At 37.1% G+C, this 19,264-nt stretch overlaps 3 protein-coding genes and 1 long non-coding RNA gene across 5 annotated transcripts; 2 read left to right on the plus strand and 2 right to left on the minus strand.

The window, feature by feature from the left end:
* Nucleotides 1-4,849: 4,849 nt before the first annotated feature.
* Nucleotides 4,850-5,290, plus strand: LOC113296010. The gene has a single exon (XM_026544340.1). It carries the CDS (start codon nucleotides 4,850-4,852, stop codon nucleotides 5,288-5,290), a length of 441 nt encoding a protein of 146 aa, XP_026400125.1.
* A 2,137-nt stretch (nucleotides 5,291-7,427) lies between these two features.
* LOC113293396 (aquaporin TIP3-1-like) lies at nucleotides 7,428-8,831 on the plus strand. Its single transcript, XM_026542048.1, has 3 exons — nucleotides 7,428-7,785; nucleotides 7,930-8,180; nucleotides 8,279-8,831. The coding sequence occupies exons 1-3, from the start codon at nucleotides 7,653-7,655 to the stop codon at nucleotides 8,669-8,671; spliced, it is 777 nt and encodes a 258-aa protein (XP_026397833.1). The 5' UTR covers nucleotides 7,428-7,652; the 3' UTR covers nucleotides 8,672-8,831.
* Nucleotides 8,832-9,093: 262 nt separating this feature from the next.
* Nucleotides 9,094-14,927, minus strand: LOC113299650. Of its 2 annotated transcripts, XM_026548719.1 has the most exons (7): nucleotides 14,795-14,927; nucleotides 14,228-14,672; nucleotides 13,958-14,077; nucleotides 13,801-13,854; nucleotides 13,381-13,544; nucleotides 9,728-9,904; nucleotides 9,094-9,637 (listed from the first exon to the last, which is right to left on the minus strand). In XM_026548719.1, exons 2-7 carry the CDS (start codon nucleotides 14,645-14,647, stop codon nucleotides 9,403-9,405), a joined length of 1,170 nt encoding a protein of 389 aa, XP_026404504.1. In that variant the 5' UTR covers nucleotides 14,648-14,672; nucleotides 14,795-14,927; the 3' UTR covers nucleotides 9,094-9,402. The 2 variants fall into 2 exon arrangements, with proteins under 2 accessions (XP_026404504.1, XP_026404505.1); XM_026548720.1 differs by having other exon boundaries at nucleotides 14,228-14,911.
* A 3,557-nt stretch (nucleotides 14,928-18,484) lies between these two features.
* Nucleotides 18,485-18,994, minus strand: LOC113293397. Its single transcript, XR_003332277.1, has 3 exons — nucleotides 18,836-18,994; nucleotides 18,664-18,751; nucleotides 18,485-18,564 (listed from the first exon to the last, which is right to left on the minus strand). It is a non-coding gene; the product is annotated as an uncharacterized LOC113293397 (long non-coding RNA).
* Between the last annotated feature and the right edge of the window lie 270 nt (nucleotides 18,995-19,264).

The raw sequence follows: 19,264 nt of genomic DNA on the forward strand, positions 1-19,264 counted from the left end.
AGGTTATGATCTAAAGATGTGCTCTGAACATGAAACTTAAATTACTAAGGAATGCTTTATGCAAACCGTTGCTATAAAGTTCATGAGCCGATTCAATCGAATCGAATCATCTTTGTTTCAATTGTGTCTTGTGTAGTTACATAAGATCTCATAGAAATTGAACAACTCTCTAACTAGTTCATTTGAGCCAATTGAACTAGTTATGGTGAAGAAGAACTAGGTTAATATGAAATGCTCATATGGTTAACCTTTTGGGTTACTATGTTGAACCAACATACACGTACACGTTTTGGCATGGTTTTCACAAACCCAGTAAACGTCTACCCAAGTGTGTGTGCCAAGCTAAGTTTTCGATCAAACGGTTGAGAAATATTAGCTTGAATCTAAATCAGGTTTTCATCTAACAGTGAATATGGATTGCTTTGTAACTAAGGCAAAACCCTGATTTGAAGGCTATATAAAGGAGACATCTAGCATTGTGCAAAACTAATCCCCAGACGTCTGTGTGATACTAGTGCGCTCGCTAGAGTCGATTCTCCTTTAACCTTTGGTTTTCTTCTCTAAAACCAGGTTAACGACTTAAAGACTTCATTGGGATTGTGAAGCTAGACCGATACTACTTTTATCGTAGTTTTGTGATCTGATCTTGCATCTTCTATCGTACGAGTACAATCTTTGATTGGCTTGAGATCGTGAGAGTTCTCTGATAGGCAAGATAAAGAAGTCACAAACATCTTCGTCTCACTATTTGTGATTCCTCGACAAACCTCATGTGTAGTCAGGAAGGATTGTAGAGAAATGATTGATTAATCTACGTTGTTCTTCGGGAATATAAGACTGGATTATCAATTGGTTCATGTTCACCTTGATTTCATATCTTAAGACGGAACAAAACCTAGGGTTTATCTGTGGGAGACAGATTTATCCTTTGATAGACTTTTCTGTGTGAGACAGATTTGTTTTTTATCAAGTCTCCGATTTTGGGTTGCAGCAACTCTTGGTTGTGGGTGAGATCAGCTAAGGGAATCAAGTGCGCAGCATCCTGCTGGGATCAGAGGCGTAGGAGTACAACTGTATCTTGGATCGGTAGGAGACTGATTGGGTTTCAACTATAGTCCAGTCCGACGTTAGTTTGGAGTAGGCTAGTGTCTGTAGCGGCTTAATACAGTGTGTATTCAATCTGGCCTAGGTCCCTGGGTTTTTCTGCATTTGTGGTTTCCTCGTTAGCAAAACTTCTGGTGTCTGTGTTATTTCTTTTCCGCATTATATTTTATATAATTGAAATAATACAGGTTGTGCGTTCGTGATCATCAATTGGAAACCCAACCTTTGGTTGTTGATTGATATTGATTGATCCTTGGCCATTGGTCTTTGGTACCATCCAAGTTATTCCTTGTATTTTATAAAGACTCGTTATTGTTTTTATCTTGAGTAAAAATCAAATCAAGAGAGAGATATTGACTCCTTGAGATACTTTTATCTAGATTGAGTCTGACTGTCTAGTTGATTCTCTAGCAAAGTATTTCGGAGTTAGTCCATACAGATTGCTAATAGAAATATTGGGTGGTGTTGTTAGACCTCCGCTTTTTCAAAAATAAGTTATTATGGAATCACAAAGAATGAGACGAAGAGCTTTGTGATTAATTTTTATATCTTACCTATCAGAGATAAATCTCGATTTAATCTAATGGTAAGATAGTACTCAATATGATGGAACAACTAAGATCAGATCACACAACTACAGAGAAAATAGTTGTGTCTGGCTTTACGAATCCCAAATGAAGTTTTCAAGTCGTTAACCGATAATGATTTTGTTAAAAAATCTAGGTTTTGGGGAATTGAATCTAGTCACAACTAGGACACAGGAAAGTGTCGGGATTAAGTTTTCCAGTTGCTAGAGTTATCCCATATATAATCTTTCAAATCAGGATTTGCTTTCAATCAAAGCTAAGATAGCTTAGTAACAAAGCATTCAATATTCACCATTAGATGAAAATCTAATTTAAGATTTAAGCTAAGTTTGCTTAAAACCAAAGAAATATCTCTCCACCGTTAGATGGTCTTAGCTTGTTACACACAAACGAAATATACTTTCATTTAGATATGGGTAACCGTACCTAAACGTGTATATTGAGTTGGCTCAATAATAGTTAATCGAAGTTAGCTATATGAACACTTTTGTCTTAACCACATTCATCTAACACTTCTAAATCAACTATGATGATCAATCAAATATGAAATATAATCAATCTAATTGTGTTTCAAATACAGTTGTTCAATTGTTCATTATTTCGCAGAAATATATATGAACCAATTGAATCAAAATCAGATTGATTCATGAGAATCAATTCATGAACATTAAGCCACGATTTTCAAAGATTGCATTCCTTAATTGATAAATGTATTTTTCATGAGTATGAAAGCATATTTAACCGATTTTAGAACTTTAACCACTAAGTTTGCAAACGGGTACACAAACTATAGCTTCCAGACTTTGGTCTTGTCTAGAAGTTTGCAAACCGGTATGCACACTGCTTTCCCGGACATTTACTCAATAAAACCGTTCGCATACTGGTATGAAAACTTGGTACCTGGAATTTAACAGTTAAAACCTTCTGCATACTGTTATGCAAATAAGGTTTCCGGACCTCAGTCGTAGCACTACAGTTTGCATACTGGTATACATACTGTGTTGTTTCCAGACAAAGGTTAATTTGTTCTAAACTGTCATGGTAGCATTCCACCGATGTCAAGTCATGGACTGGTTCCTCCATCCCTTTTTCTAATTTCAATCATTGAAACATCCTCAAAAGACGACAATAGTTGTCTCACACAAACTATTAGGTTAAAAGTAACTTTCAAGTGATTGGATGATCAATATGAAACTTTCCGAGTCGACATCAAATGATTGTCTCACACAAATCATGTAAGACGTTTCAAGGCGATTTTCACATGATCATCTTTTGACTTATTATCTAGTTTCCAACAAATATATTGTTTCCAACTAAACTCGTTAAGAATATGATGAACGTAGCTAAAGCAAAAAGCTTCCAACACATATTTCGAGAAATAGATAACCGAGTTAAACTCAGATCGAAATGTCAAATGTGTATAATATAAAAGTTTATACATAAAGCTATACGACTTAGTCTCGTAAGGAGATAAAATAGAATAGACTTCTGAGTAATTAAATAAGTTTTAGTCTCCACATACCTTTTGTTGATGAAGTTCCTCCAAGATCTCCTCGGTAGATCTTCATCTTCAATCGATGAACGCCGTGAAGTTTAAAGCTCAACTACACATTCTATCTTAATCCGAGACATAGATATAAGTAGACTAGAAATTAAGAATTACAGTTTTGATCAACTAAACTTGACAAACAAGCTTGAGATAGCAACGCTTGCTAGTTCGACCGAGCAATGCTCTAACACCCCCCAATCTCCTCAAAATCTCTAACATGGTGATAAGGTTTTTATGCATCAACACTTCAAAACACAGGGATCATATGTATCGTTCTCACTTTTAATTCAAATTGATCCATAATTGCGGGTAAAACGATACACGAGGGATGGCTTGTCCTCGTTGGGTACATGTATTCCTTGAGACTACAGAGATGAGGTTCAATTCTTCACCCATTGTTTCAGTTTGGCCAGGTATATCTACCACAGAAATGGGTAGTTCGACTACGTTCTCTCTTTGAGACCAAACTAAAATATTAGTTTGGTTTCGAAACGATACAATCATAGCCTAGACCACACATCAATCAATATGTTACAGGAACCAGAACTAGCAACAAGTGCGTAAGTCGGGTTGATACGAGGTTTAAAGGAACGAAAAGCAGATTCACGGATGTATGCACACAGATTCAGAGATTGGGAGATACAGAGATGTATAACATATGCAAGTGTTTAAGGATACACAGTGAGATAGATATTTTTGCAGGCCAATAAATTACTCAAACACCACGGAATCATCCTCATGAATACTATGTATTGCAAGGGTTGGATAGTACTCGGAAAGGCAGCTATCTTATCAAACCGCCATATGTCATTCACACAATTATCAAGTATGACAGGGTTCGAGAAAGATACCGTCGGCATAAAACCGGGTTTGGGCACAACAAACAGATTGTCCTGCTCATTTTTCTCCTCTTCTTGACTTGTTCAACATCTTCACAAGCACCTGGTTTACTCAAAAGAGATTTTCAGGACCTAGAACTATACAAGTGAAAGAAATTCATAGAGTATCACTAGTGATTAACAACATGAGAGGAATCAACAACATGACAATGATTTAGAGTTATTCTTCTTTGTTAACTATGACATACTGAGTTATCAATTTTATGGCATTGTGATTTCAGCAACAAAATATGGCACTGGCTGGGTGGCATTTTTCAGTTTGTGAATCCTTTAAAGTTTGAGGAAATTATTCAGTTTGCAAAAGGCAAGAGTACTACAATTAAAGCAATATGGTTCAACTGTGCTTTCCATGTGACAGTGGAACTATGGCATACAAGATACAGAGTGATATATAATGAAGAAGAGTCAAATTTTCACAAGTTCAAACAGATGATCATCACCTTCACAAGATAATGTGCTATAAGGATAAATGGTACTAAATGGGGGAGTATGTATGATTTAAAAGTTACATCACATTTTGGTATCACTGGAATCCAACTCAGATAACTGGTGTGAAGCAATGCTTTTTTAAACTTCCTACTGGCAATCAAACTCTCATTTGTTGTGATGGTGCTTCCAAAGAAAATCCTGGGAATGCTGGTATTGGTTTTATAGCCAGAAAATCCTGAGAATGCTGGTATTGGTTTTATAGACAGAAACAGGGAGATTGTATGGGAGCAGCTACTGGAGGGCTGGGAGTAGCATCAAATTATATAGCAGAGGTAATGGCTTTGGTAATAGCAGGGGAGTGGGCAGTGAAAAAAGGTTTCACAGAGGTATGTTTCAGCCTCGACTCCTTAGCAGCCTTAAAAGCTTTTAGCAATGGCAGCATTCCTTGGATTGTTAAGAACAGGTGGAGCAATATCAAGACAAATATATGCAATATCACATCCAGGCATTCATACAGAGAAATCAACTTCCCTGCAGATAAAATGGCCAAAAATGGAGTTCAGCTTGCAAGGGGAACCATTCTTTATTATGATGAGAAACCAAACTTTCTGGGAGAGTTAGAAAATGAGGATGGTTTATACTTCAGATTCATGTTTTCACAGCAAGTCTTTGGGCTTTGTCCTTTCTGGGCCTGTTTTACTTTCCCTACTGGGCCTGTCTAGTAAAAAGTTTTTGTATACAAACTTTAGTTTCCTTTTGGTAATAAAATTTACATGATTAAGCAAAAAAAAAAACATACTGAGTTATCAATGACAGAACAGTCACAAAAGAGTAGACAAGTTTTAAAGTGCAAAAATACCTAAATTGATACTCCCTTCGTCCCACTATTAAGTGACCTAGTTCAAGTTTGCACAATTTTTAAGGAAAGTGAGGGAAGAGAGTATATTTAAGCATTTTTTACAATTATACCCGTATGGTAATAATTAGTGAAATTTTGAATGATTTATCTCTCAAACTACACCACAGATGTTCGCAAACTTCGTATCATTGAAAAGCATTTTAAAACACCTGCATAACGAATATAAACATGCCTATCAAATTATGCATATTTCTTATATTTTTTATAATCAATTAAAATGCTAATTTTAGAAATATCTCCTTGTTTAGTGATATAGGTCATTTAATTGTAGGACAAAATCTAAAAGTAAATAGGTCACTTAATAATGGGACGGATGGAGTATATTACAGAGTGATGAAATACAATTACTTACTCTGTACTATACTAACTTCTACGAATGCTTGTATTCCTATTATTGCAGGAATGGCAGCATTTAATGAAAGGGAAATCCGGGGTACCCAACATCAGGGAGAAGTTGTAAGAACATACTTTTCCTCTTCCCATATGACAAACTTGGCTACATGCCCTCCGGAAAACTTATGCACGGAAAAAAAAATATACAGACACTAGTAAAGAGACACACATTAAACCATATAGATTAATTATACGCAAATTTGCTCTGGTTTTTATTATCCTATGTGAACAAGCTTTTATATAGTCTTTACAACCGAAGTTGTCATCCTCACTCAATAATGCCTAGCAACCTACATCCTTAGTGATAGAAATAAATAAAACTAATGAAAACCCAAAAAAACCATCAGATCTACATTGGTACATTGGGACAATACCACATCAGTAGCTACCATTAGAACAAAAGCTTATTCAACCTTAGATCAGCAGCTTATCTATTGATAGTTTTCGTTTGTTATTCAATTTCCCCCGACATCTTATAAATTATATATCCAAAGTATAATTTTGAATTCATATTGAACACCGAACAAGAGGTACTTGCTGTATATGAAGTATAATTAAGGTAAAATGGTCGTCGATTTCCTCTCTTTTTCTGATTCTTGCTTTCCCAACTTCCTCCTATAAATAACAGTACATGTACATCTCCAATCATCACAAATCACCTATTTATCACATATAAATCATTTTTAGTCATGAAATATTGTTCGCCTTTACCACCACCGATTTAATAATTATTCAATTTATTTTCAACCAGAAAACCAAAGAAGGACAAGTAGAGTCTGTTGTGCTCATTGCTAACCGATTTTTAATTCTTCCTAAGCCTAAAATACAAATATTCTTCCTCGCACCTTCTTTCAGTTTCAAATTTTTATCTCTTATTTATCGCATTGCTTTTTTTACCTCGTACTGTCTACAATCCGGACTTCGCAATCATAGTACGCGAGGGACACCATAACTCTCGATAGTCAAAATGGCCATCTTCCTCCGCACTTGAGCTAGACCGTTTACTTGACAGTTGAGTCACTTGACAATTGGCGTCGGAAACATATAAGTACTGTTTATCTAAGCATAAAGTGAAAGCTAAAGAGGGAATATCAGTTGGACCATAATGTCAAAATTCTCTAGCTGGGACTTGTGCAAAGGTTACTGAATTGACGTATAGTTTCGAATCAGACCGTAGATATCAATTTGGGGAGGCATCTGGGCACTAGTTTAGCGCGAGGGTCGAAAGTACGTAGAAGCTCCAAGTAGATTCGTGAGTGCATAATGAGCCTATGCCCATAATTATGAGCCAAATAGATGATGGGGGTGCTTATCTATGCACTAATCAATAAACGAATAATGTGTCTAGAAAATTCTAATTAAACACTAGATCAAAAAAGTAACATTAGTGAAGATGATGATGATCATCAAGAATCAAAACGAGATAAGAATAAAGTTTGCATGAAGTAACAAAAATTGTTCGAGTCACACCAGCTTAAGTTACGTGTCAAAGCTCTTACACAACGTCTCTCCACGTAGTTATATAGAGACAAAATCCATTCCTCTTCTTTACTTCTCTCGTAACACTCGTCTTCACCTAAAACTTGTATTTATCGATCTTTCTCGCTCATCCTTCGCCACTTCTCTTCTCCCTCTCTCTCAAATTCTTGCATGCAAAACAGCTCTACAAAGTGATCATCATCTCAACATCTCAACTTAAAGAGCAATTAAAATAAGACTCAACAAATTCAAGAAAAGAGTGATATATTTGACCTCTGTAATAGACAGGAATCATGCCTCCAAGAGGTTTTGCCTTTGGCCGTACGGAGGAGTTCACACACCCAGACTCCATGAGAGCCACCATAGCTGAATTTTTCTCCACCTTCATCTTTGTCTTCGCTGGAGAAGGCTCTGTTCTTGCTCTAGGTACGTGTATCTAACCACCACCTTTCAGTCATACGTAATGATATCGATTTTCATGCATGCATTATTTATGAAGTTTGAAAAAAGGAAAAGAAACTTCCACAAAGATTGTTGTTTCACCATGCCGTTTTCAATCATTCTTGACAGGAAAGATGTATGGAGATACCACCACGGAGGCCTCAGGGTTGATAGCCGTAGCTTTGGCTCATGGGTTGGCATTGTTCGTGGCGGTGGCCATTGCACTTAACGTATCAGGCGGTCATGTGAACCCGGCTGTTACTTTTGGTGCCCTGGTTGGTGGTAGAATCTCTCTACTTCGTTCTATACTGTATTGGGTTGCTCAAATATTAGGTGCTATTGTTGCATCTCTCTTACTAAGGCTCACTACGGTTGGCATGGTAAGAAAGTGATCGACTCTATTAAGTGGATCATCCTCTAATGTTCTAGAATCATTTCCAATGAGTTTTTGATGCTCTTGTTTGTGTTTTGGTGACAGAGACCTGTAGGATTTACTGTGGCATCAGGAGTGGGAGAATTGCATGGATTGCTATTTGAGATCATTATGACATTTGGATTGATGTACACTGTTTACGCAACCGCAATTGACCCAAAAAGGGGTAGCTTGGGAACAATTGCACCATTAGCAATTGGGTTTATCGTTGGTGCAAATATACTTGCAGGTGGACCATTTGCTGGGGCATCAATGAATCCAGCCAGGGCTTTTGGACCAGCTTTAGTTGGATGGAGGTGGAGACACCATTGGATCTATTGGCTCGGACCATTTATTGGTGCAGGACTTGCTGGTTTGATCTATGAATATGTAATCATACCTGCTGAAATAACCCCACGCACTCATACTCACCAACCATTAGCACCTGAAGATTACTAAGTTTTTCTCTTTGATGTTGGTTCCAGAATTAGTGTTCAGTCTTTGTTGTTCTGTGTAGGTGGTGTTTCTCTGTTTATTGTTGTATTAGTATATAGAGACAGATACTTTGGTGTTGTATTTTGTGTTGTCATTTGAAGTTTAAATAAATGCCTGCCGACCTCTTTTCTATCTATGGTTACTGCATCGCTCTTTCTCTGCTCTCTCCTTTCGGTCAGGCATGGACCGGTTATTTTAATATTTGGCTGACCGGCACACAGCAGACGACCTCAGATGATAAATCACGGCCTCTGTCCCCTTCTGTCCAATGTGGACCTGGTGGACATTTGTTACGTTGGCAAGTAAATTAGAACAAATAAGTCGAGTAAATTAGAACAAATAAGTCGGATGGCATTGCAGTAAGTGAAACCCAAAGTAGGCGAGTGTGAAAAAGTGAAAAAGTCCAACCTCAAATCAATAGATAGGAAGTCTATATATTGGATGGACCTTCACAAGATTACAAAACAAGAAAAAAAATGTTCAGTTCAAAGTTTACAGAACTGCCGGTAAGAATCTTAATGGACCTTCAGAAGATTACAACACAAGTTAAAAAGGTTCAGTTCAAGGTTTACAAACTGCGGATAAGATTTTTTTTTGATGATTAGTCTATACAAGAGCGTCAGGTGAGTTTCCTGGATCATCACCTAGATGGAACTAGAGGACATAGTGATGGGCTGATGGCCATGGCCTCAGAATTAGGATCGTTTAGCATACAATTTAGCAACCCAAGGAGCAAGTTCAGTGTTATCAGGTTGTCTAGTATTGATAGAATAGTAATCAGACCAATAACAGGCTGACATTTTTTCACTGAGACTTCCAATACCTTGGTCAGCTTTAGCAGAGGAATATATGCAGAACGGCAACCAGTCTTCACCGCCATTCATTCTCCTCTTTCTCTCCCTAGGATAAGCCAGTGGTGCCTGAATATACCTGCACACTCAAAAGTGTTCAACCCTTTTCCATGTAGTTTACTTGAGAGACAAACAAAGCCTGAACTTATTTAAAACTAGTATGTTGTACCTGATTCCTTGAAGGACAGCGTCCCAGCAGAAATGAGTATGGCCGAAGACATGGCAGGCAGAGGGACTCCCATCCGTTCCATGTATTGACCTAATTCTCACTTCCAAACTATCTGATCCAATGATCTTGTGTAGGTTTGGGTAGAACAACATTCGTTTTTCTGGACAAAGCTCTTGTCTAAAATAAAATGAATACAAATTAGGAAACAATTCCATTCTATTGACAGAGATCAATATCTGATACTGAATTTCTTAAATCAAAATAAAATTACAGCTAGATTCAAGCTAATCAGTATTTTTTGTCAAAAATCAAACGCTGACATTCTTGTATCCTGTTCATTCTAGAGAGAGGAGTTCAGAGGAAAAATCTCTAGAATGTAAAGAAACTGACTGAAGTCAACATAAAACTACAAATAGAAGGGTTCTTCCCTCATCTAAAATACGTCAAGTGAGAGTAGAAGGAGATGCAACGGAACCATAACTGAGCGACTGATATGTAGTAAAATGAGGTGTGTGCCTCTGTTGAGTGTGTTGACAAGAAAGATTATGTGTACATAGTTTGTATTAATAACATTCTCCCTCTAAGACAGTTCTGCCAAAACTACAAATCAGTCCCTACAACCAATAATTCTAGATGTACCCGAGATTACGGGATAATCCCGCGTACATCTAGAATTATTGGTTGTAGAGACTGATTTGTATAATCCCGCGTGAGAGAAAAATGGGTGTGGGTTCCACTCTAAAACAGCCCACTGTTCTCTCCGTGGTGGGGGGCACTGAGTTTCTCTCTCACATGGGATTATCCATGGGATAATCCAGCTGTGCATGTAGAAATTGGCATCAGAACGAGACGGTATGAGATTGTACCGCTATGTTTGAATTTTAACAGTTATAATGGACAGTGTGGGACTGTATCTGATGCTGGTCTGGGAGCATATAAATCACAATAAGGTGTCACAGTTAGCATAATGGCAGATGTCAAAAACACGATTCAATGATACCAGCCCCAACAACTGGCAGCCACATATTAATTCCAAAGACAACCTCCGGCAAGTTGTTTATGGTAGTTACACTACACCACCTAATGGAAAATGCTGAAGACACAAAGTAATGTCGGATCAAAGCTAGTAAAAGTAGATCCTTTATCTCAAAATAGGAAAGGTATGAACGTCTAAAAACTTTTCCCCGATGGTAACTTGATTCTTGAGAATGTATGTTGCTTTCCCAATTTTGATCATCATTTTCTTTGTTGCCCCAGCATTTTCTATTAGTGGTAATACTAGTATTAACAACCTCTCGAGGGTTCTGTCCGTCTAATAAATAGAACAAAACTCTTGACTACCAATCTTTGTGGTTAGTGCTGTTGAGTTTGCAAGCCCCTTGTTGTGCCCCAAGGTCTTCCATTCTGATATAGGTGATCTCATATCATGCACAGCCTCAAGAAGGTAATACTAAAGAGGATCTACAGCGAAATGATCAATCTAGGAATCGATTTAGCTTTGGATTAAAACATGAGACTTGTAGATGAATCTCTCATCTATCAAACATTAAGTGTTGCGTCTGCAAAACTGGAAATTACGGTGAGTGGGCAACTTGATGAACTTCTAGAGGTATGATGGAGTTGGAATTAGGTCGGGCTCAACACATGAAAGTTGCAGAGGAAAGTCTCATCTTTCCAAAGAGCCATCAAGTGTCTTCTTCGTATCAGAATTGACAATTGAGTGATTTAGAGATCACGAAAATTTACCCCTTCTGATGTTTTCAAGTGTCAAATTCGGCTAAGCACAAGTGAAGAAGATGAAGTGATTCACTGAGACAACTTGGATGACTCACTGAATTAACTCAGTCCACCCACTTCATCTTCTTCACAAACACTTTGCCAAAATTCTGGTTAAAAAAATATATAAAAGAAAACTTAGCCAAATATGGTTAATTCTCACGTAGTCAATTCTGGCTAACTTTCGAGGACTCTAACTCAGTCAATTCTGATCCAAAAGAAATACTTGATGGCTCTCTGGAACGATGAGACCCTCCTCTACAACACTACAACTTTCATCCGGATCTAGTTTAATCTCCATCATACCTTAAGATGTCCACCAAGTCGCTCACTCACCACAGTTCCCAGTTTGTCAGATGAAGTACCTAATCTTTGAAGACTTGTATCACCTTCAATACAACTCAGTGTAAGCAAACTCAAATGCTATGGAAGATGACAGACTCATATACTATTACAACTACAATCTGGACTAAACGGCATAAATGGATGATGCAAAACCATCCTGTTATGGCGCAAGTGTAGAACTACAAACAGATGGTTCCTCCATCATCTGAATATACAGTAATTGAGTACTAAGAGAAACAAGGAAACAATGAGTGAGATTAATGTGAGGTGTGTACGTCTGTTCAATGTGAATTTAGTGTGAGAGATCCACAGTGCATTGACGAAAGAGAACTTTTGAAAAGAGCTTTTGTTTTAGTAAAGAAAACTATCATTCTAAGACAGGATTCTGCCCAAATGCTCAGTCTCTACATTTTATAAACCAGGTATTTTTTGTCAGAAACAAAGATAAACAACGTCATTCCTATCTCTTGTTCATTCCTGAGAGCATACCTCGTTACTGAGAAAGATCCAGAGGAAACATCTCTCAGGAAATTTCAATTTACCAGCTGAGATGCAGGTGTCGAACTATCAACAGAGGATACTTTGTTATTAAGACATTTCAGAGGAAACATCTCTCCAGAAATTTCAAGTAACCCTCTAAAGCGCAGGTGTAGAAGAACTATGAATAGAGCTACGACGAAAGAGAACTTCTGTAAAGAGTTTTTGTTTTAGGAAAGAAAACTACCATTCTAAGACAGGGTTCCAAATAACAGCTTAGTCTCTACATTTTACTAACCAAGTATTTTTCGTCACAAACAAAACAAAGTGAGGGAGTTTTGGCAATTTAGAAGAGTCGAGACTCAAGATAATGGCTGTTTCTGCGGACACGGTTTCACATAAAAAGATTCTACATCTACCTAGGGGGCACGAAATAAAAGGCTGAACAAGCGTCTTTTTTCCAACGAAAGACTACCAGGATACAAATACTGACACCAAGACCCAACCAATAAAAGGAATAAAAGGAGTAATGAGATAACGCGAAGGCAGGTACGACCATGAGAAATTGCAAAACCAGAAAAATAATCTAACTTTTCGTGTATCATAATCAATGTACGTTCAAAGAAAATGTCGTGTGCCTATGCTAACTGAACTAACCCATCTGTTGTATGCAAATGAACCAAAAAATCTGTCTATTTGGTCTCCTTACTGCCATTTCCACCAAATTGTAGGTTAACTGTGTTAAAACCCACCATATGCGACATGGTATAACGTATAGAGATCAAATAGGCAAAGGCTTTGAGCCCAAATTTATCAGACAGAATCACTATTCTTTTTTGTGTTAAACTTCATTTTCCTCAGCAAATTGAAGGGGAGACCGTCATAAGGAGTAAGTATTGATAGATATTATATGGACACCAAACAAAGACCAAAAAGTACTAGAGCGATCAATGTGCGACTTTAAAATTGCCAATTCAAAGAGTTAAGTTGACGGGACTAAATAAAATCTAATACTCTACTAATAATCTTCAAATGAGTTCAAGTGAGATACTAACCTTGGAAGAAAGTGGGAGAAGGTTATTATTTGGTTACAGCTTCTTTGGATTTCGTCAATTTTGTGTTGATTCTGCTCGTTCATAGCATCAAAGTAAAGAGCAAGAGATACATCTTTGCTTGAAAGTTCATCAGGCCATTTGCATGCATGGAAGTCCTTGCACGCCTGCAAATACATGAAATTAAATTCAGACACAAAAAAGATGCAAGGATAATGAAAAGATTATCATACGAGAAACTAGGAAAAAATTGCAAATGGACATCGCGGTTTTAGTAAACAACGTCTTACTTTCTACAACAGAAGAATGACAAATCATGGTTTTAGTACTTTAAATGCTTATTTGGTTACTGCATAACAGAATTGCCTTCTATCTAAATTAAAGACTTTGAACCCCTTACAAGGAGGAAAAGAAAGTGATCACCATCTCCAAGGATAGAATACGAACGCCTGTGATGTCCTTCTCTTTATCGAAACTCTACAAAATTAGCAAGCCTATTCAGAGTAAATTTCAATCTAATAAGTACTGAACATTCTTTGAATATAATACTGCAGAATGAGTAGCAATGTAGCATAACAACCTCATGGTACCAAGAGAACAAAGGAATGATCCCTAGTCCATCCACCATCATCGGACTGGTTTCAACCCCTAGTCTTTTACATCCATCAAGCAATCTATTGAGCTTTTCAAGTGAATCAAGCTGAAAATTCCAAACACAATCTTATCAAGAATTGTCTATATAATATACTATATAAACCAAACTTTACTATGTTGTTGTACTAAATGAATTATGAGATACTAAATACTTCTGGGTGTTGACTTAACAGAAGGATTGATCGAAATTACTTACATGCTTCTCTCCCTTGGATCGGCGCCAAAGATCGTGGTTCCCAGGTACAAAGAAGACATGTTTAAACCGATCTTTCAAAACGGACATCGTCAAGACGAAGTTATTGTATGTTTCAGCAACATCACCGGCAACCAGGAGAACATCTTTCCTGTATCTTTTGGTTGATAATCTATTAACCCAAAACATGTTTTCTGAATAATCCGTGTGCAAATCCGAAAGTACAAAAACTCGAAGAGCATCTTCAAATGCCCCTCCATTATTAGAAGGTGCCAATATCGGAGGTCGTTGAATGTAGCTCTTAATGATTCGTTTTTTGTACCTAATGGGAACTGAATATCTGTATGAGAAGTTAATTTTTGAGTGGTTGCATTGTGGTAGGGGTAGGATCGGGCAGGATGGGAGTAAACTCGTCACTACCATGAGGACAACAAACTATGGATCTGATCTGTATGAAAAAAAATGAAATGAAGTGTACATTACAAGGAAAATCTAGCAAAATGAGACATGGGATGAGAATTGAGAACTCATTACAAGTCAAAATTGAAGATGTTGAACTCACAAAAGTACCTTCTTGTATCCAAAGAAACCCTAGCAGGAAATTGGAGTAGAGTGGGAGAGAGCTTTGTCGTGTCGATTCAAGGAATGGGGATTTATTTGCTTCGAGAAAGGAGAGAAACCTTGGAACTGTCGGAGCGTAAAATTAAAAGCTGAACAAACATTCAATGATTGTTTTATTTACGAACTCGGCCCAGGTTGGCAAGAAACGTGGAATTTTAAGAAACATATTTTGAGGCATGCTATATTTTTTTTGAGGCATACTAGATAACTAGATTTTGTGCCTGGGCGTAATTAGATTTTGTGCCCGTGCTATGCCCGGGCAGCTTCTCAAATTTGGTCCACCAATTCAATTCATCATTTCCTCTTTCATCACTGTCTCTTTCTTTATTTTTGTATTTGGTAAAGCTCGGCGCTTTACCTCTCCCCTCCCAATTTGATTCGGTAAAGCTCGGCTTCGCCTCGCCCAGTCCCAATTTGATTTGGTAAAGCTCGTCTTCGCCTCGCCCCATTCTGATTTGTTTTGGTAAAGCTCGGCTTCGCCTCGCCCTAGTCCCGATTTGATTCGGTAAAGCTCGGCTTCGCCTCGCCCCAGTCCCGATTTGATTTGGTAAAGCTCGGATTCGCCTCGCCCAATCCCGATATGATTTGTAAAGCTCGGCTTCGCCTCGCTCAGTGATAACAAATTAACTTTACCTGAAATGTCTTTCCAAAAGACTTCATTTTCATCAAGAATAGCTTGCACTGATGGCTAGACTCCTACACATCCAATATAGTTTCATGCAATATAAGTGCAACTTATAAAAATAACAATAGATCAAGATTAATAACCTGGTTTTCTCTTGACTTTATTTATCAACTCCACTTAGTTCTAATTCAGTTTTCCATGAGAACACGTCTTCATTCAGATTCAACTTGAACTACCTAACTCAAAAGTAAATGATGTCGTCTCCATCTGGAAGAATAAACTAAGCCATCTTTTAACCCTCAATTCAGTACCCAACCAAACACTCATTCCTATCGAAGTTGTGGTCTTGTCTCTTTTCATCTCCATACGTTAAGATATGCATTTTTTTATGTTAGTAACTGGAAGGATATTACTGTTAAGATACGCATTTTCTTTATGTTAGTAACTGGAAGGAAGGAAAGCAAACACACTAAGGAAATAATTAAATCATAAACTTAACAATCAAATAAAAAAAGAACAAAACGCATATACAAAATCAACTAAACTTCTAAAGGTTCTGAACAATTAATAAGTATACTACGAAAGTATTTCTGAAAATGAACCATATTATCCGTCTTGTTGCTTCAATTGTTTTCTGGATGTTGTGCATCTTTGGAGTGCCACATCTGGTTTTCTATGGATGAAGTACGGAGTTCTCAAATTTACTCCGACGAATTTCATTGATTGGCCCCATGACTTGTTTATTGTCATTGAGATCATTTTTGTGAGTGATATTCTTGGGATGAGAACTGCAATAGTCCCTGTTTGTCTCCGGTATTATTGCATCATTTAAATTTTCTCCACAGAATCCATCACGTGTTGTTATATTGCGTGGCATCAAAACTGGAAATCTCACCTTTACTTGCAAGTTAAATGGTGGCAAATCCATTGGATTCAATGCATTTAACCTTTCATCTCATATTCCCCGTAGATCCATTCTCCAAATCCTAGGCCACCTTATCTGCGACTGCGACTATGTAAGAGCGATGGGATCCTCGGTACATCTTTAGATTTACATCATTTTTGCAGCGATGTCCTCGTTCCTCGACGAAAGGATAGTTCTCACTGTCAAAGAATTCTCCGTAGGAATGTTATATCCCTCTATACCTGGATAGATTTTTGTTATGAGGTCGCTAAGATTGGATCACTTATACATCGTCTGGGGTACTTCAATCTTTGGTTATGGATTCGTTCCCACCTGTGCACACCTAAAAATAATGGAAATGAAAGTTACATATGAAGAAAAGCCTTGTACGATCTACAATTTAATTATGAATATTAATTCGCAGTTTAACTTATACCCATGCATGTGTCATCCCAAATAATCAGTGAGCACTAAGTCAAGAAAGTTTAATAAAAAAAAAAAAAGCTCCAAAAAACAATTCAGTCCAAGAATTCATACCTGGCACATCAAAAGACTGAGGGAAATTAATTTTGACATAAGAATTTACGAAAGATAGTTTTAGTAAACACACAGCTACATTAATACAAATCTAGGATTTCCTAACTCTTTTAGTATGAACAAACTCATGAACAGTATGAACAAACTCATTTTTATCTAGTAGCTATATGTTTTATCACTTGGACATGAGGGTATAAAAATTAGTTACAGTCTTTATGTTTTCTTTTGTAGCAGTCCTTTACCTATTGTCCTAATATGTTCAGTGGTCCAAGAACGTTTAAAACATATTGAAACAGATTTGCAGGTGCTTCACCTTCATTTATTTCCTAATCACATGCATACGCAAAGTGAAAAGATTGAAAACCTTAAAATCTGTTAATTTTAATGAAGGGAATATGGTGTGTGAAAGAGTGACATGCATTAGGAGTCTCTATGGTGAAGTATGACATAAGATCTGTTGGATGGCTACAATCCTTCTTTTCGCATCACTGAGCTAAGTCTCAATTACACCTTCCACTTATGAAAAAAAATTGTTTGATGCGTCTAATCAGAAAATAGGGTCGGAAATTTGATTGAGTTCAGTATGCGAATCAAAATCTGCATCGAAATAGAATGTAAGAACATGTAACACCAATGCTTTGGATTCGCATACGATAAGACAATCAAGAAAGCATTAGATTTGAAATAGATCAACAAACCTTCGGAAATATGTTAGTTACCCGCTAAGGTATAAAGGTAGTATAGCACATCGTTCTTAGCCAAAAAAACCTTAACACGACATTTCAAATCGTAGGACTCTTTTTCGTTAAGAATACTGGTTGAAGGCCAGGGATGCAAGGGAAGAATAAAATACCATTTGGGAGTGGGTCAGAAGTACTTCCCACCAATTTTCTTCAGATTTCCTCCAACTATATCAAGCTTCACGTCCTTAAGTTTGTCACTGTCAATTTGAAGCCTGTAAGCAGGTTTATGCTCGGCTTGCCCAATTAATGAACTCAGCACCGCCTATTTTTTTTCCAGTTTTGAGTAAGTTGATGGCGTCCACCAATTTTACCTTTCATGTTCCTAGAACTGTAATCTTTCCTTTCCTCAAAATTCTTTAAATTTTCCTTTGTATTTTCAAGTATTTCATCCTCAGGTGTTTCATACCGTCCTTCGAGACTTTTGTAACCAACGGTAAATATTTCTTGAAGTTGTACCATGAGAACTCTGTACTTTCAAGAACAGCTGCACAAACAACCTCTGCCAGCAAAGAAAGGACACATACTGATTTTTCATAAAGTGATTATAGTGGTATCGTACATACTATTTTTCTTATGCTAGCTCTCACTGAATGAAAATACTATTTTCAGGACTTCAAAAAAAAATCAAAACCTTTATCAGTTTAAAGAATGAGTAAAATCTAACTACAGATTTATGTTGTACATGTATAGGTTCTATTCTTCCAGATGTGGAGTCGCCTCTGCAAGTATTAGAAAGGAGAATTTTTCATGTCAGGAGTAGCTGATGGTTACTGATCAAAAGTAACTAACCATTAGAAAATGAATGAAAAACAGATCAGTAAAAGTATTATTACCCCAAATCCCATCTTTATGTATAGTGTTAATGCTGGTTTGTTATCCCGATAGACATGTAAGTATAACTGCTTTATACCTGAATCATCAAATTCAAGATAATCAGTTGCATTAATTTTCCTCCTTACAGCTAAGCATGCAATTTAGATGAATGTAAGAGAATTTAAGCAGTACTCACCTTGTTGACGTGCACTTTTGGCAACAATTATGTTTGAGATTATGCCATGTTAGGTGCTAAACCGATACACATCTGTCTATAAAAATTCCTGGGCAAGATTCAAATCTTAATTAGGTGATTCTCAACATCAAAAATCTAACTTAAATTAGATAATTATCCATGTATAATGCACCTCAGGATAAGTCTCCCCCTGTAACATGTACTTGAAACGAAAATCAAGAGTTCCAATGACATTTTTAAGCATGCCACTAAGCGCATTCTCTCCTTCCTTTCTCACAGCAATGACGCACATGAACGGTTCTAAATAACGCATCGTACATCACCTCATTATCACATTAAACTCCTGCATCGAAAGCATTAAGACAATAAGCAGCACCATTATCATGTGATGCATTTATGAATTTAATTTTCAATAGGTGCAAGAGTAGTTTTACCTGATCAACGCGTTGCTGCTTCTTGTAGCATAGCAACATATTTGTTTAATTACCAACAGAGTGTTTGTTGTAGCATTAACTAAATCAATCAAAAGGTACGCTAGAAACTATCAATATCGAATAATCCATGTTGGATGTATAATAAACAATGGTCATACTTACATGCA

The sequence above is a fragment of the Papaver somniferum genome, chromosome 7 (genome assembly GCF_003573695.1).
Source record: "Papaver somniferum cultivar HN1 chromosome 7, ASM357369v1, whole genome shotgun sequence".
Classification (NCBI taxonomy): Eukaryota; Viridiplantae; Streptophyta; class Magnoliopsida; order Ranunculales; family Papaveraceae; genus Papaver; species Papaver somniferum.

Bases quoted from the DNA above. Each gene is read 5' to 3' on its own strand.
- LOC113296010 (XM_026544340.1), top strand. From the start codon at position 4,850: ATGGGAGCAGCTACTGGAGGGCTGGGAGTAGCATCAAATTATATAGCA.
- LOC113293396 (XM_026542048.1), top strand. From the start codon at position 7,653: ATGCCTCCAAGAGGTTTTGCCTTTGGCCGTACGGAGGAGTTCACACAC. The intron at 7,786-7,929 runs GTACGTGTATCT...CATTCTTGACAG, and splicing joins AGGCTCTGTTCTTGCTCTAG to GAAAGATGTATGGAGATACC. The intron at 8,181-8,278 runs GTAAGAAAGTGA...TTTTGGTGACAG, and splicing joins GGCTCACTACGGTTGGCATG to AGACCTGTAGGATTTACTGT.
- LOC113299650 (XM_026548719.1), bottom strand. From the start codon at position 14,647: ATGGTAGTGACGAGTTTACTCCCATCCTGCCCGATCCTACCCCTACCA. The intron at 13,545-13,800 runs GTGATCACTTTC...ATGTATTTGCAG, and splicing joins GTATTCTATCCTTGGAGATG to GCGTGCAAGGACTTCCATGC. The intron at 9,638-9,727 runs GTACAACATACT...TTGAGTGTGCAG, and splicing joins GCTGTCCTTCAAGGAATCAG to GTATATTCAGGCACCACTGG.